This window comes from Salmo trutta, chromosome 14 (assembly GCF_901001165.1).
Source record: "Salmo trutta chromosome 14, fSalTru1.1, whole genome shotgun sequence".
Classification (NCBI taxonomy): Eukaryota; Metazoa; Chordata; class Actinopteri; order Salmoniformes; family Salmonidae; genus Salmo; species Salmo trutta.
Window position 1 is genome coordinate 36,105,067 of NC_042970.1, and position 18,023 is coordinate 36,123,089.

The 18,023-nt window shown below is 39.5% G+C and overlaps 1 protein-coding gene and 1 long non-coding RNA gene across 2 annotated transcripts in view; both read left to right on the forward strand.

The window, feature by feature from the left end:
* The first annotated feature begins 7,238 nt into the window (after positions 1 to 7,238).
* The window catches only part of LOC115207936 (uncharacterized), a 61,618-nt gene continuing 50,833 nt past the window's right edge, over positions 7,239 to 18,023 (forward strand). Inside the window, exon 1 of the long non-coding RNA XR_003881078.1 lies at positions 7,239 to 7,319. This is a non-coding gene — a long non-coding RNA (uncharacterized LOC115207936). The remainder of the gene's footprint in view (positions 7,320 to 18,023) is intronic.
* LOC115207935 (homeobox protein Hox-C6a) lies at positions 14,303 to 17,215 on the forward strand. The gene is made up of 2 exons (XM_029775530.1): positions 14,303 to 15,338; positions 16,117 to 17,215. The coding sequence occupies exons 1-2, from the start codon at positions 14,939 to 14,941 to the stop codon at positions 16,413 to 16,415; spliced, it is 699 nt and encodes a 232-aa protein (XP_029631390.1). The 5' UTR covers positions 14,303 to 14,938; the 3' UTR covers positions 16,416 to 17,215.

An 18,023-nucleotide genomic window follows, 5' to 3' on the forward strand; every position in this document is an offset into this window, starting at 1 on the left:
TTTCTCTTGCTCATTATTGATACAGTAGCCCATAATCCACTGAACACACACACACACACACACACACACACACCACACACCACACACCACACACACACACCACACACACACAATTAATGTCAGCTGACTCCTCAATGAAACCAGAGTTAGGCAATCCTAAACCTTTAATTATGTCCGGTTTTGTGATTATATGATGTTTTCTTAACATCAGTGAATTCTAAGAAAGATCTCATTTAAACATCACAATTGGGGAGAGTGGGGTAAATTGAGCCATTTTTTATATTCAGCATCACGCCGTCAAGGTAAATATAGTACTCTGTCTAACAAAGATATCTACATATATTTCAGGAGGTTGTGCATCACTGGAAATAGTCAGAATTCATGTAAACATTACAGTTTTGAAAGCAAACAAAAAATACAGTTTTGTCCCCAGAAAAGTGGTCCCTTGGCACAACTAACCCTGGGTATGGGGTAAGTTGAGCTGTGGGTTAGGGTAAGTTAAGCCTCCTACACATTTCTTTACTGAATGAAATATTACTACTACGTTTTTAAAACCCTGTCTATCTTTATTTCCCAAAGACAATTCAGCATATTCACAATCACTTTTTTGTCTTTTAATCATTTTAAGCATCTATTCAAACAGGCTTAACACCTAACGCGGAACCCAAACCGGTCGTGCGTGAGCCATCGTCCGCCACCGTGCATAATTGTATTTTCTCCAAACACGATCACGACACGCAGTTTAAAATATAAAAAAAAACTCTGAACCAATTACATTAATTTGGGGACAGGTCAAAAAGCATTAAATATTATGTCAATTTAGCTAGCTAGCTTGCACTTGCTAGCTAATTTGTCCTATTTAGCTAGCTTGCTGTTGCTAGCTAATTTGTCCTGGGATATAAACATTGAGTTGTTATTTTACCTGAAATGCACAAGATCCTCTACTCCGACAATTAATCCACACATAAAACGGTCAACCAAATCGTTTCTAGTCATCTCTCCTCCTTCCAGGCTTTTTCTTCTTTGAACTTATATGGCGATTGGCATCTAAAATGTTATAGTATTACCACGACGATCAACAGGGCAGTTTGTCTTTCAGTCACCCACGTGGGTATAACCAATGAGGAGATGGCACGCGGGTATCTACTTCTATAAACCAATGAGGAGATGGGAGAGGCAGGACTTGCAGCGCGATCTGCGTCACAAATAGAACTGACTTCTATTTTAGCCCTTGCAACGCAGACGCTCGTTGGCGCGCGCGAGCAGTGTGGGTACAATAATTGAATAATATAGATTTCTAAATTTATTTTGCAACGCTCGCGCACATGATGCGAGCGGTGTAGTCAGGGTGTAACAAACACTTAGTGCTTTTTTAAAACACTTTTAACATAGGCCCAGGCCTTGTTGTTACCTCATATTCCAGCGATAATGCCTTGCATTATGCCTGGGAAGAAAACACTTCAATTTGCTCAACTTGCCATTGGCTCAACTTACCCCAAGGCAACCATTTTGACAAATTAACCCCCACAGCTACAATGATGCACTTTCATGCTAGCTTTAGGACCTCATATTGAAGCTAATAGAGACCCTAACTAATGTATTAAACAATCTTAAAATGATCTACTTTGGTTTAGATACAAGCACCATGAAAACTCTATAAATTAATTTGACTTGGTGAAAATCAGTTTTTCGGACCTAACTTGCTTACCACTTTTTCCGTGGGGTTTCTTCCTCCACAGACTCCATGAAATGATGACCTCTTCCTAAATATTTGGTCAAATTATTCAGTTTGTGTATGGTTTCTTAGAAACAAGGGTGGCTCAATTTACTCTTTCAGGTCAACTTACCCCACTCTCCCCTATCTTAAATATACCCAAACAAAATTACGTTAGTGAAGATGTTTTTATCACAACCTTGTTTTCATTCAGCCCAATGGACGAAGGTGTGGATACAGGATGTTTGTTTGAGACACAATTAATGTAAGGAGTTATTTGACCAATCAGCAGAGACTGTTTTGGTACATAGAAAGGGTTCGCTCACCTAAACTCTTGCCTTCATTTCCAATGCATGTAGATGCGTAATATGGAAAATCCATTTAGGTACCTCCTATCAAGGTACTAGGTGCCAAAAATATCAATGTTTGTCTGCACGTTTGTGCTTGCGCACAGAGCTACTCTTGTTTGAGACCTGCCTGTATAGAGGTTGGTGACATTATATACAGACTTACTCTCCAAATCCCTGTCTGCCCCTGTGTGGGGAAAACAATCGATGGTTACGTTGGTTACCGAATTTGCTCACAACACCTTTTTCAAACGCAATCACCTTGTTGTCTGCTTGTTTGAAGTCAATTGCAAAACTAAATTTAAGAAAAGTACATGTCTAAAGATTTATTTTCAACATTGCCTGCTCCCAAGCGTTCTCATTACTTAAAAAACGTAGTATTGTAGGGATTCCCTCATGCTCCTTTTCAAGACAGCGTAATCGTTAGCCAAGTGAGTGAGTGCTAGCAAACTACCAACTAGAACATTAAGGGTGCGTTCGTAAATTGATTCTGGCTATCTACTCCGATTTCAGAATACTCTGGTCTGAGTGTGCCAGAGCGCAGTATAACTGATTAATTTACGATCGCGCAACATCTGTTGTATATGACCTGTGTCAGTAAATGTTGGCATTTAAAGATTTTTGGGTCAGCAGCATAGTTAGTCACCAACACTCTAGACAACATGAAAATAGCCCAACCAGCTCTGCTAGGGAGAGTAAAATGGTCTGAGTGAGGTGTTCTCTCATTTGTGTCTGGAAGGCCAACATGAGCCAATTAGCTTGGGTGCTTGACTGCCGTTGTGAGGTCAGAACACTCGGATCAACCCTACTCCTCGACCAGAGCATCCTGTGTGCGCTCTGAACTCTCTGAGAGCGAAGCATTATGGGTGTGTTCATAAATTCAATCTGGAGTGCCAGAGTGAGCTCTGGGGGTTTGTCAATTCAGAGCCTTGTCAGATTGCCCGTATGTAAATTCAGAGCTCTGGCGTGTTGATCCGAGCGTTCTGACCTCAAAACGGCAGTCAAGCACCCAAGCTAACTGGCTAACATTGGCTAGCTTGCTAGCTACTTCTAGACACCAATGAGAGAACACCACACTCTGAACATTTTACTCTCCCTAGCAGAGCTGGTTCGGCTGTTTTCATGTTATCCAGAGTGTTGGTGACTGTAACTGTGCTGCTGGCAACAATTTGCTTTTTGCAGATGTTTACTGACACAGGCCATATTCAACAGGTGTTGAGCATTCGCAAATTCATCAGTTATGCTACGCTCTGGTACACTCCAACGTGAGTGCTCTGAAATCAGAGTAGATAGCCAGAGTGCATTTACGAATGCACCCTATGAATGTATGAATGGACAATCTGACAATGCTCTGAATTGACCAACATCCAGAGCCGATCTGAGCACACTCTGGCACTCCAGAGTGAATTTACAAAAAGAGCTACTTGTAGGCTACTTAGTTGGACACCTGGTCCCCACAATTTCCCACTCTCCACACCAAGTCTGAAGCCACAGGGCTTAGATTCTCTTTCCCAACCTGGGAGCATTGCAAACCGAAGATCGATTTTTTTTACCTGGTTACATGTACAACACAGCTGCTTTTTGGCATGTTTTGTTATTTCTGTAGAACTAAATACCAACTACGAAGTTGGCTCTTTTACAATGTGGGTCAATGGGACATTATATTTGTTTTCCACAATCTGTGGGCGTGGTCAAGGGGAATTTCTCATTATGGCTTATATACTGACTCGGTGTATAGCTGTCTGGATGCATGGAAAGATTAACACCATGCAAGTGTTTTGAGGGGACATTTTCTATGTATTTTGGAGTCAAAAGTCTACATCGCGCTTACCTCTTCAACACATCATCACCACTATACAATTTAGAGGTATACAATCACTAGATAGCTTAGCTGTATTTTATCTCAATCTCAATTATCTCAGTTATAAAAGGACAGTCGGCTAGAATATTAGAGTATTGGGCCAACAATACTTTAGGTTTCGGATAAAGTGTATTATTTAAATTGTTATAATTAGACTATATTACTGTAGTCTATTGTTTGAAATAGGTTGGTCTGTTGTTTTTTGACCAGTAACGAAAATACAATTGCAAATGTCTCTTTTGTTTATGGAGAGATAAATATCCGTGTAGGCTTTTAGGTGTATATTTTATTCCCTTGTATTCAACACGTTATTATGAAACCATTAGAGTAGGCTACAATGCAAGATGTTTGTGATGTGTTACCTATTTAAATTCAATCAAAACATATAACCTACTCAGAGTAGATGATGTAAGAAATCCTATAGTCTACACATAGGCCTACTTGTTTTCAGAAATAAACTGCAGTCTACAGGAAACAGTACATATTCATTGAAATGTTTAGTTATTTTAGGCCTATAGGTCTTGTCTAACATTTTCATCTTTTTAGGTTTTTGTTGTTTTATCGAACTTAAACCTTAACATAAGGTGACAAAATATATGTGTAACCAGCGCAGTGTGACAATTGGAATAGGGTGCATAGCCTATGCATATTTTATTTAACCTATATTTAACTAGGAAAGTCAGTTAAGAACAAATTCTTATTTACAATAACGGCCTACCCGGGCCAAACCCTAACCCGGACGACGCTGGACCAATTGTGCGCCGCCCTACGGGACTCCCAATCACGGCCGATTGTGATACAGCCTGGAACCGAACCAGGGTCTGTAGTGACGCCCCTAGCACTGAGATGCAGTGCCTTAGACAGCTGCGCCACTCGGAGCCCCCGCTGCGTTCATTTGTACGGATGTGAAGTTTATTTTATAAGCTTCAATATATTTTTCAAACCATCTCTTGGATTAAGATAAAAAGGACACATAGCAACAGCCTGCATTAGCACTACATGACACGACTACAAACAAAAACTCAAGAACAGCTTCTGAGAAGTCCATATGTTCTTGTTTTATCCTTAATTTTATTTACTTTTAAGAATAAAATGACTCACCATGTCAATCAACGCCGCCACAGGCAGATGTTCATATGGCTTCTTAACTAAACTAGGCTCCTAACTTATAGTAAAACTCTCTTGACATTAGGTTCTCAGGCTAGATTTAGCCAATTCTATATGTTTACTGCTGTTTACTGCCGAAAGTCCGGAAGTTTTCTGTAGAGTGACAATTGTCAATGAGCATTGTCTACCCGTTTCCCTTTGTACTTTATATTGCCGTGAGGGAAGACCACTTCCATAATAAGGTCGTAACCACCTGTAAACTTTATAGACGACATAAACTCGCCAGTGTCTCTGTGTTAACTTCTGACCCACTCCTGGTGCTTTCAGTGTAGGCCTCCACAAACAATATGATGGTCTGGTTTTCTCTATTTTAACTAGCTGTTCAGAGAGGAAAACTTAATACACAGTTATATAGACAATTAAGACTCATATTTGCTATTTTAGTGGGCTGTGTATAGGCTGCATATTCAATTTATATTAATTTTACAATGTAAATAAATAAATTGAGACTCACCAACACACATAGCCCATTCATTGTTTTCAGTGTTATCAATGATGGCCAATCTTGAGTTATCCTCCATTGCTAATTCACTGTGCACACAAAGAACGTTCTCCAAATGCCGTTTGTTCAGTAACAAAAATTGAATCGTAAATGTCAGAAATAAAAATGTAGGTGGAAAGAGGAATATGCTTAATGTGAAGGCCGCATGCATCTTTAATCCCTCGTAGTCAAGTGAATTATGAAAGGCTTAATAATAAAGGTTAATAATATAGGCTTATATCATTAATTATATGACAGCTATACAGACGTACGAGCTACCAGACCGGGCTCAAATATGCATAGTTAAACTATGTTCATTTGTACAGATGAGAAGTTTATTTTTCAATGGGTGGGGTGCAACATGTTTCTCCCTCATTTAAGACACATGTCATATCCCAATGTGCTCACAGAGCCAACAAAACGTATTGGATGAAGGCATGAATAAATATCAGGGCTGGTCTCACTATGGTTGTTATAATAAAATGGTTTTCAGACCGGCTTGCAATGTAGGCTACACAATAGTATTATAATCAAATCAATTGGGCTATTTCGATTCGAAGAGTTACACAATATTGTCGTCAAATCAAATGATCGCATCAATTTGTTACTGTTCCGGAGAACGTTTTCATGCAGATATATACAATATTTTTAAGAATAAATATTTTAACTGGTCTCCATCATTTACAGAATGAACTGCTCCTATTGACCTGGGATGAGGGTACAGCATGCGCGCGCAGTTTGTCGCAGCTATGTTTCTGCGCATGGTGCGTCTGCTGGATACAACAGCGGTGTAAATGCAGTATTATGCCGTGTCTTAAATAATTGTCAACACATAGTATCGCCATAGGTCTTGGCTACCGTAATGTAGTGGTTGTTGGAGTACTAGGCTATCAGCATCTCGGACCGATATTCGACTGGAGTTTGATGTTCTGCACATGTAGGACATGTGACTGTTACTGTTTCAGAGGTAGGAGCGAAGAAAAACAGAACCAAATGAAAAGTATATAGGACTAGGCTGGCTGTACAATTGCGTAAAGGGTGGGACAACAGTAAGGAACGAACGAGGAAATGGAGAAGGCTAGCTTTCATCGACACAATGCATGAGATGTGAGTTTCTGGAGTTGCTGAGTTTATTCCATAGATAGTGAAGTGTCTTTATGAAGAAGGAAATATAGAGAGAATGGGTCGGAGAGGACGGGGGCGCAGCGCGTTCCTGGTTGTTTGGTGGGAAATGTGCAGCTAATAAAAGTTTACGACTGAATCGAGAACTTGGATTGGCTGTAGCTTGTCATGTGACTCCCGCTCGATGAACATGAACTTTGATTACTAGCATCCTCAATCGATACACGACCTACCCGTCTAAGCAACAGCATTTTCGCGTTCTATACGTGAATATGTTTTATTTTGCAGCACACCTACATGTTTAGCCATTTTATTTCACTGCTACTCGTTCTCCCCTCCCTCTCTGACTTTATGGCTTCCCGTCCCTATTCAGTGTTCTCTCTCTCTCTCTCTCTCTCATCGCTGTTAAGTCAGAAGTGGAGCATGAGTAGTCTACTCGGTTCCCGTTAGTGTATTGTGACACTTCAGAGCCCGAATACCCTTCCTTTCGTTCTACAGAGATAAACAGAATAACAGCCACTTATAGGATATTACAAAGTTGGGTTCGTCGGTCTTCTTGGTTTCCCTCCCGCCCTCGTAACTGCTGGACCAGTGAACGTGAGTCATGTAGTGGCAAGGAGAACGTGGGTAAGTTTGTGTTTCTACGGTCCTTATTGGTTTAAAATTAATCTAATGGTCTGTGGCCCATCGGATGGATCTAATGATGTTCCGTATATTTTACTAAACGGGGAGTAAATGCAGAAGTTGACCAAATCATGCATTATATGTATGCTATGCTTATATTGACACTGTGAGGTCTATGGTCTATGGACATAAGGTTTTGGCCTGATATAGGTATAAACGTTGTAACGTCAGTCTACTTGTTCGTGTACATATCAAATGCAAAACAAAAAAAGTGTAGTGGCCTATATACTGTGGTTTAGTAATAAGCTACACATTCTGCCATTGTCATAAAAAGAGAGTCTATGAGGCTTTGTTTTGTTATAGAATAAATATTGGTTTGTGCAGTTTAATTAACTTTTTTGGGCCTGAGCCTGCATCTCTCAAAGTTTTAGTGATAGGCCAATGAATCTGCAAGTGGAACTATTCCTAGTAGCTTGCTGTAACCCATGTGAGCAATCATTTTGGTTCTGACATAAATAGTCAAGAGGGCCAATGTGCATCACCAGGACTAACTTGTTGTAGTGCTTATTGTATCAGACCATAGAAAGTAACTGGTACCTTGTGGCGTGGGGGATAGAACTAAAGAGCTTGCTGGTTGGTGTATTGATGCCTGGGATAGTTTACTGTAATTGTTCATTTTACATTTGAGCTACTTGTTTTATTTAAAGGAAAATTCCACCCCAAAATTTTTTGGTTTGTATTTGTTTCATAAGTCCATTGTTGATAAGGTCCCAAAAATGTTTTCCTTGTCAGCAATCAAGTTTTCAACATATGTAACTTTCAACATACAGAAATGATCCCGTATGATGCATTTTGCATCATATGATGCTGCGTTTTGCATCATGGTGCAAAAGGCATCATACAGGATCATTTCTGTATGTTGAAAGTTACATATGTTGAAAATTTGGTTGCTGACAAGAAAAATATTTTGGCACTATATCAACAATGGACTAATGAAACAAATACAAACAAAAAAATTGGGGGGTGGAATTTTCCTTTAACTCTTTAATGGTACATGCCTTAAACATCAAGTGTGATGCCTTATGATACCCTGGTGTGATTCAGGAATTATGTTTTCTCAGTCTGCAGTCAAGTAAATATTTCATTAGTAACCATTCCTTATTACCAGGCCTAGGCTATTTTTTGGCTTTAATGTTTAGGACTCATGTCTTTAATTTGTGGCAATACATTGAGATGAGCACAAATATAGCCTTTTGTATAAACCTTCTCACTGATATTATGTAGGTAGGTAAAGCTGCGACACCGTAAATAAAAGACCCGTTGTTCAGTTGGTTATTTATCTGAACCATATTGCAACATGAGCAGACAAAAGAAAAGGTGGTGTTGATGGTTGTGGTGACATTGTGGGGGTGTCATCACAACATTGTGAAAGTATTAGTTTCGTTTATTGAACTGGTAGACTTGTGTATAAAGTGTAGGCTATAATCTACATATACACTAATGAGTATTGTGTATAATGTACATCGTATACACTAATGTGTGTGGTGTATAATGTGTATAATGTACATACACTACTGTGTGGCCTATCAGTACAAGGACGTTTATTTACACACACTTAATCATCATGGGTCACCAAAGACAAACACTTTATTTAGATACACATTGGATAGCCTCAGTCAGTAACTTATCACAGCAATACAAAATCAAGCATGATATAATTTTTGTCATGCACAGCAAATAAGCAGTGGAATGTGGCAATACCCTACCAATTCAGGCCCAAACCTCTTTTCTCACACCTAATTTGCATTACATTCAACACTGCCATCTAGTGTTCAATCACAGCACCTCACTGCCAGTATACTGTGTGATCCATACTGTGAGTACATGTGGCATAGGCCTATTGTCAATAGTGTATGTCCAGTCACATTAGTTTTATCTAATTAGATGTTGACTATGACACAATATTGGACAAAATAATAACATGATGTTGTTTGCACTGCTCCCTATATATCATGTATGGAATTGTTTGGGCCGGCTCTAGACGTTTTGGGGCCCTAAGCAAGATTTGGTTGGGCGGGGGCCACCTTGCAGCAAAACATTATAGTGGCCCCCATCTTGGCGATGGAGAGAAAAATTTACGTTTTATAGTTCATTTTCTGCAATTCTAAACATTTTGACGTGGGGCGTAGAGAAAATTTAGCAGTTTTAATGCAAAATTCCTACAATTCTACACATTTTGTAATCACTTATGTTGTGTCAATATGATATCTGAGTGAGAATGACTAATAAAATCAATGAGGCCCCCGTGGCGGTCAGAGCCCCTGGGCATGTGCCCTGTGTGCTGGTCGGTATTTGGCCATGATTACTACAAGTTTAGATGGCTGGCTAGACTAACTACCAACTTCTGATGGACAACCAAATTTAGAAATTGTGCCTGGGGTATTTTACCACTCAATAGTAAATTGAGACCCGACTGAGTTCCTTTTTGGGGTGGTCGGGGCCCCCTAGCAACCGGGGCCCTAAGCGACCGGTTATATTGCTTATACCTGGAACCGGCCCTACGAATAGTAGGGCCTATTTTAAAGATTCATCTTAGGGACCTACGTTTTTGCACCAGCTAATGGGGATCCTAATAAAATAACAAAATATGACACATGGCAAAGACCTTGTGACTACAATGCAGCAACCAACAACCCAATGGCTTTACCACACTAAATTGCCATTCCTTGCCAGCAATAAGGGTTGAAGACTTATTCCTATTAAATAATAATAAGACAAGACCACAATTTATTAGCCCTTTAAATGCTTCCCATGTAAAAAGAGTGGGCTGCAGTCCATTACCTGCAAGATATGGAGTTTTGTCGTTTGCCAAGAAATGGGTTAAATAGCTGCAGCATATAGGAACCATAACCCTAACCCGAGATAGGCGCACAACTCACATTTTCCCGTAAATCGTGGATTGTCAGATAAATATATTTGCGTAAATTCAGGTTGATCCGCGCAGATGTCCTGTTAACTAGTCATCCAAAACATTTGTCTTGTGCTAACCACACACAAAGTTCGCCATGCCAAAATTGTCCCTTAACGACTATTATATTTGACCTCTATAAATTCGGAACTATAATTGAAGAAAATGTACTTCTATTTCCTCTGCCATTTCCTTTACAATATTGTGCGGGACAAATGTCCACAAACGTGTTGTTATTTTGATGGAGGATTGCAGCGGATCCTTTTTATTGTTCCAGTTCTTGGGCCTCCTGGAGTTTATCCAAGGACACATGCGTTCAGATTATCCTTCCGCAGAGCTGCAGAGAGGGAGAAGAAAATGGGAGTGGGGGGTGTAAGGTTATTAAAGGTTATGGCCTCACAGTCAACAAGTGAGGAAACTTTGTAGGCCTGTCTATAAGGGAGAAAATATCGTCACAAAACGCTTGGCATGCATGCCTGGCATTTAGAAAATGTCACCATACAGAACAAATGTATATAGCCTACTTGTAAATAGACTAGAACAGGCTTTCATAAACATTCTACTCAAGCAACAACAACAAAAAGTACAACATTAAGAGTAAATATTTATTCGAGTAAACAAATGTCATGCCAAAATAAAATGATGGGCATCTAGATAGGTTGGCTAATATTTGGCTGACACCAAATAAAACCCAAAACGCTGCGCCAAAAAATGCAAGGCCTAGAAAAGCCCTTGCTTTTCGCTAGGCGCACCCTGTCCCAGTGTGGTTGTTTTCATTGCAGTTTATTGTTCATTTATTGTGCCGTAAAAGCAGGGTGCTATTGACAATGCGCTTGACTTCTCACCTTCACATGGCACCTGATCAGGAAATCGTTTTAGAGAAGGGCAACTCCACCCATCATAGGGTAAAGACACCTTTTAAACCTTTATATTTACAAGAGTAGGCCTTCAATATGTTGCTTTATTTGGGGATACAATTAGTTGAAAATACAAAAATGAATGGTTCAAAGTATTTAGATATTATTGGGGGATATCAATTGTAAATCGCAAGCGTAGGCCTGCATTTTTTTGGTAGGCTATTGGTCCTAAAATGCAGATGGTTATGATACCCCGTCTGCTATTGTGCTTTATTAAACTGTTTAAAATAATCAGAATAAGTATGTAATTTTATAATAATAGCATAATGATTTAAATCAATTATTACTAAGACTTTTGTTTAGGGTTGTTTTGCCCATGCAAAGAAAGATAATATTATAATTTAGCGATGAGTTTCTAGACTATTTCAGCATTACACCAGTAATAGCGTATTGAATATAATCTAGCCTATAACCCTGATATCATAATTGTTATTATCAGTGAAGTCTAGTTATTTACTTACCTATCCTATTTGTGCTACTGGCACAGGAGACAGAGTTAGAGTTGCAATACTTTGTGTTTAGAATGCAAAATTGTGCTACTCTTGTATACGTCTACGGCTGAGTTAGACTTGCTGTATCTGCGAATAATAATGTAGCGCAGAACACAATTCTATAATATTCAGGGTGACAATTGGAGCCTTGTTTTTGTCCGATTCGTTTTAGTTCTGGTTCAAATGGTAGGCTATACCTCCATACCGCCAAAGGATATAAGTGACCAGCTGTTTTTTTTCCGTGCAAATGCCAGACTGTTTTCCACAAAGAGTGCAATAAAACACTTCCCCATACACTTCCACTTCCATAGTACAATAAAACCGCTCTCTACCTCTCTCCAACCCAATTCACGTTTCCGTCACAGAAAGCGCATCAACAACATAGGCCTATGCTTAACGTGAAGTATAGAGCACGGTCCCTATTTTTCTATTCGAAAGATATAATCTACTCAACCATGTATAGCCCAATATTGTGTGTATGGTCGGGGGGGGGGGGGGGTCTCAGTTAATACATGTATTCATGTATTCATTATCTTAAGAGTTGCATGATAAACCTGGCTTACAGAGGTCAAATGTTCCATATTAACTAGTTCTCTATTCAATTCAGAGAAAGGCTCACCGATAACATCCAAACTGATGCGTTCGTCATATGGCCCACATTAAAGTAATAGCCTTTTAAAAGCATTCGGATGTAGAGATCAAAGGATGTTCGGGGAACACCACGTTTGTATCCGACGACTTCTGCCAACCCGTGAGCTCATTAGTTCTAAACTGAGCGCGGAACTTTTATTTGGAAAGCCGGGAATGATTGATTAGGCTATGTGGATATTAATCGAATTCATCATACATGTCATAAAAGTCCTTATTATCTTTCCCGTGTTATTCCAAAAAGAAAAGATAGCCTAATAGCAATAGCTTGTCATTCTAATCTAACTTGAGGTAGGCTATATTGTTTATATGGAAGTCTATTAATCTGAGTTTGATATCGATTAAAGACGCCACAGACACATTTGAAATATTTTTTGGGGGTGGATATTTTAAAAGCAGGATGTTCGATATATATTTAAATTTGTCATCGTTTATTTTTTTATTGTGTTGTCGTGCAATAGGCCTTTACCGTCAATTAGTCATATTTTCCATTTACACACTGGCTTAGCTATTTCATCAACTTAATATCAACTATTACAGTTACAGCCCTCAAATGTTCACTGCCGTATAGGCTATAGTAGTTTAATAAACTTTGCTCTCTTGCTGTTTAAGCCTATTGGCCTTGTTTGTAATAGGCCTAACACACATTTTTTTTTTTTAAAGGTACTGCTTGACTATCCAATGTCTTCAATTTAAGTTTATTCTCTTTCCATGCGGTAACGCTAAAACCTGCCATTCACTAGTGCAGTTCATTTCTTTGTTGGGCGAGGATTTCCCACACGCGGATACACACAGTGCATGCAGTGGTGGAGCGTTATAGGCGGTAGACTGGAAGCTGTCATTTGTCTGGTTTTATGACTTCTGCGGCTTACACAGGCGTTAAAGACATTCTTTCGCTGTAAAACTGCAATAAACCCCCACTCTTTTTGCCCAAAGAATTCGCACTGAACAAAGGGGCAACGCGCCAAAAAAAAACGCTTGTCCCAATATAAGACTTTCCTTACCTCTTCGAATAAATGTGTCGAATTTCGTGCACCAGCTCTAATCTAATTATTGTCAAAAGTTGCTATAGACTATAGCCTAGCAGGCAACCTCATGTGCTATCAAATGTAGCCTAGACCTGTCTTTTTTGATGGAGAAGCCTCAAAAGATTTTGGCATATCCTTTACATGCCTGTCTATCCACAACAACGCAATTTCAGGTAAAATACAACTCCATTTATTACTCCTATCGTGGAGGCCTATCGTGACATAAGTAACAGTGATCGCATTGCATGGCAAACTATTTCGTGTAATTCCAGCTCTAATGATAAATTAGGTGTGTGTGTGCGGGTGTGTGTCAAAGCGCACGCTCCTGTGTTCAGTTTTCCTGTCAGCCTCTAGGCTTCAAAACAAGCCTGTGTTAGGACTTGTTTTATGTCAAACTGAATTAACTCAATACTTACTATTTGAATGTTATATCATAAGATTAGATAACTGTGTTATGGCCATTCCTATTATCGAATACATCAACATTCAGTCCATTCGTGTAAGTCTAAAGCCTATAGCAAAGTTGCTATTACAAACTATATCATTCAATGTCACCCAAACACGTTTTCTAAACTCTATTTGAACAATTTGATTAAACCCCTTTGTTTATCATAAATCATGCTTTTTAATCAGTTTATACGCTATGTATCTCACACCGAGAAAAAAATATATTAATCGATTTAAGAGGGCAATATTGTCAAGACTTTTTCTAACTGAATAATTCGATCACTGTATTGCAGTTGCGGAGTCTAATCTTATTTTCTCGACCCGAGAGACTTGAAAACATAACTCCCCGTCGTCTCTAAGGTCCATCTTAAAAAATAAATAACAAGAGAATGAACTCAAGTCAAATAATTGAAATAGAGCATGCTTGTCTAGCGCTAGCGTCTATTTCTCTCAATAATTAAATTCTACATTTAGGCTAATTGATTCATGTGATTGTTTATGGCCTATCTGATTAAGTTCATCCACTGCATGTTCTTTATACATTTATGAGCATTAGTGTTATTATTTTTGCTTCAGTATAGTATAGGCTACTGTGCAACAAAGAAGATGTGTTGCGGAGGCAGATTGGCAAGCATGTGACTTTGTGCGTTCGCATGCGCGCTCGCGTGTGTGTGTAAACGCTCCCTATTTATGTAGTCCGTCGTTGTGTATGTGCGCACGCACAGGACAATGTCTTAGCTCGCGATGGCGTTTGTGTGTGTACATGCGCGTATGTGAGAGTAGTTTCAAGCGAGGATTTAAAAAAATGAAGTAACGTTTTTTTTCTCCCTTAGTCCTCTACTCCTTGCTTTTTATTGGAGGAAATTTGGTCAGCTGACATTGTCATCTTGTCCATCCTAGAGTGAGGCTTTAGCAACAACATTCGGCTTTGTACCTTGTGTCTTTATTGGTGTCTAGAAATACATTATAAAGAAATCATTCAGTGTGCCGGTATTAAAAGATAGACTGACAGAGAAAAAAAAAGAGAGTGACTTAGTGTGAGAGAGGGAGAATAGAGAGAGAGAGGTGAGATTGAAAGGGAGGGAGGGAAAGAGAAAGAGGGAGCAAGGGAGAGAGGCAAGGTATGAATTCGTATTTCGCAAACCCGTCGCTCTCATGCCATTTAGCTGGTGGTCAAGAGGTTTTACCTAACGTGGCCCTAAACTCAGCTACCTATGACGCTGTTCGACACTACTCATCCTACGGAGCCGCTGTGGCCCAAAATCGGATATATTCCTCTCCTTTCTATTCGCCCCAAGACAACGTAGTGTTCGGCTCGAGCAGGGGACCGTACGAGTATGGATCCAACGTGTTTTACCAAGATAAGGACGTGCTGCCCAGCTGTAGGCAGAGCAGTTTGGGACAAGGTGCACAAACCTCACTCCCCCAGGATTACCCGTCTGATCAGGGCAGGAACGGCTCGCAGGAACAGAAGGGTAACATTCAGATCTTCCCGTGGATGCAGCGGATGAACTCTCATAGCGGTAAGTATTACCAACTCCCAGAGATAAATTAGACGAGCTGGCCCATTTTACGACTAGGGAAGCTACTTTTTATCACCCCATAAACCATTATACTACAGCAGCACCCTGTCGCCGGCAATAAAGACCTTTTATCTTCGTAGGAAATCCCTTTTGGACAAACTATCCGCTGTTCTCCGTCACAGTCCATCCCTATTTCCCTTAAAACAAAAGAGTTTATAGCATTTAAGTTCATCTTTTTGTTACCCATACCAGAGTTCACGGAATTTTAAGAGGAGTATAATCTCTTCAAATATTACTCAGTAGACTGGGTTCCCCTGATAGCGAAAGTGTGTGTGTGTGTGTGTGTGTTGCGTCAGTACATAGGCTACCACAACTGTTGTTTGTTTAGATAATTGCAAAACATAGGCTAGCATGAAAAACCGGACACGATAAGGCTATATCCTAGACTGCGAATTATTATGAATGAAGGCCTATATCGATTATTTCCGTGGGTTTTTGTGATTATGTGTGTTTGGGTAGTGCAGGATTTCCCAAACTCGGTCCTCGGGACCCCAAGTGGTGCACGTTTTGGTTTTTGCCTACCATTATACAAACAATCAACTAATCATCAAGCGTTGATCATTTGAATCAGCTGTGTAGTGTTAGGGCAACATTAAAACGTACACCCCTTGAAGTCCCGAGAACCGAGTTTGGGAAACGCTGGGGTAGTGACATTGCATATAGCTTACTTTAAAATATATTTCCTGATTATGCTAATTTAAATTGTGTTTCCACTCAGGAGTTGGATACGGTTCTGACAGACGAAGAGGCCGCCAAATTTACTCCCGGTACCAAACTCTAGAACTCGAAAAGGAATTCCATTTCAACCGCTACTTGACGAGACGCAGACGTATCGAAATCGCCAATGCACTCTGTCTCACCGAACGTCAGATAAAAATCTGGTTCCAGAATCGCCGGATGAAATGGAAAAAGGAAAGCAATCTAACTTCCACTCTCACCGAAAGTGTTTCGGCAGGGGTGAGTCAAGACACGGGTAAAGAGGACACAGAAGAGGCGACAGAAGAGAAGAAAGAATGAACGACTTCCTAACTTACTATATGCATCAATCCGCCGTTCTGTGAGGAAAACGTAACTACCTATCAAGTAGCCTACCTATCAACTATTGTTTGGCACAATAAAGAAACTAGTGTATTAATATGTGGCTGCGTTAAATGCAATGTGGACGCTACATATCTTCAGACATCAATGTTTGCCTTTTTCATTTCTTTCTGTATTGGATATGAACATTTCACCGTGACCACATCATTTCATTCCTTACTTGACATTCCCTTATATTTCCAAACTGTGTGTAACGCGAAGACATTCATCATTAAATGTTCTTAAATGCTGTTTGACAGCAATGAAAAACAGTGGTTCTCAGATGTCTGTACACCTATGATGTTGGCAATATGTTTTACAAAAGTAATTGTCATGAGATATGAAGGAAGGTATAAGCGTTACATCCGCTTGTGGAACCAATTTGTTTGTTTTTTCGTTTTGCTGTTTTGTTGTGCGAAAAAAACTATGCTGAATAATAACGACTCACACTACCTAAATTGTTGATATGTTTGTAAATATATGTATATCTATATTACACGCCTTAGTCCTGTGAGAGCATTCGTCCGCATCCCGCACCTTCTTTGTATTAGCTAGCCTACTTTATTTATGTTTAGATATGTACCAGTAGGCTAGCCTACATTGAGTATGTGGTCAAATCATAACTGGCCGATGTGGCTTGAATTGTAGTGTTAGTTGAAAATCCTAAATAAAACAATAACACTGATGAAGGCTATGAAATTCACTTCAAGTCATATTTAATAAAACTGTTAATAAAAAAAGTTTGTTGTCCATGTTTTTGCGCCCATCATACCAAGTTGGTCTAGTTCTCAATTATAGCCCTCCGTGCAGGTAAAATATGTACATTATCATTGTTCACGTTTTTTATTCGTCATATAACAGACCCAAAGCCTGCCACCCTATCTATATAATGGTTCTTCCACGTTATTCGTGATTTCAAAGCTTCGCCACTTAAAGAAAGGAGGTGAAAACCTGGTGGTTGGAGTTTAAAAAAAAAGTTTTTACATTTGTCAGTGACTCTGTGTGGTATAGGCTGTCACTGAGATGTTAAAGCAATATAAATTGGCACACTAATTTTGTCAAAGCAACGCAGTGAACTATTTTTCAAATAGCTACAGAAATGTTGGAAAATGTGGATGGGGAGAGTAGAGGAAAAGCAAATCCCACAATTCGATATAAAATCCCTGCCTGAGAGGCCTGTCTAATTGCTATGTCTAGATAGAGTTCCATTTCAGCTTACACACTATGATTTAAAGTTTTCATACGTGTTATTAAGTAGGGCCTTCTTTTTAGAAAACGTGTCCAGTTATGTGACTCATGTCACACACAAGCCAATTCAAACCATTGCCATTTGCGCTTTACCTTTTCAGATAAACCAATGATGCAACTTGAATAAAGATAACTTAGGGTTACTGTTATTATTATCATCAACGTTGGCATTATCATTCTAAGTAGGCTATCAGTCGTTGTAGGCTATACAATTACGCACAATTACTCACGTCGATTTGGAATTCTGGCATACCTGCCTTATCGAGAAAATTGTTCCTAGTGGTCAGTCAAGCCATTTAG

Excerpts from the sequence above, each read along its gene's own strand:
- LOC115207935 (XM_029775530.1), top strand. The coding sequence starts at position 14,939 with ATGAATTCGTATTTCGCAAACCCGTCGCTCTCATGCCATTTAGCTGGT. Across the intron at positions 15,339-16,116 it reads GCGGATGAACTCTCATAGCG|GAGTTGGATACGGTTCTGAC; the intron begins GTAAGTATTACC and ends GTTTCCACTCAG.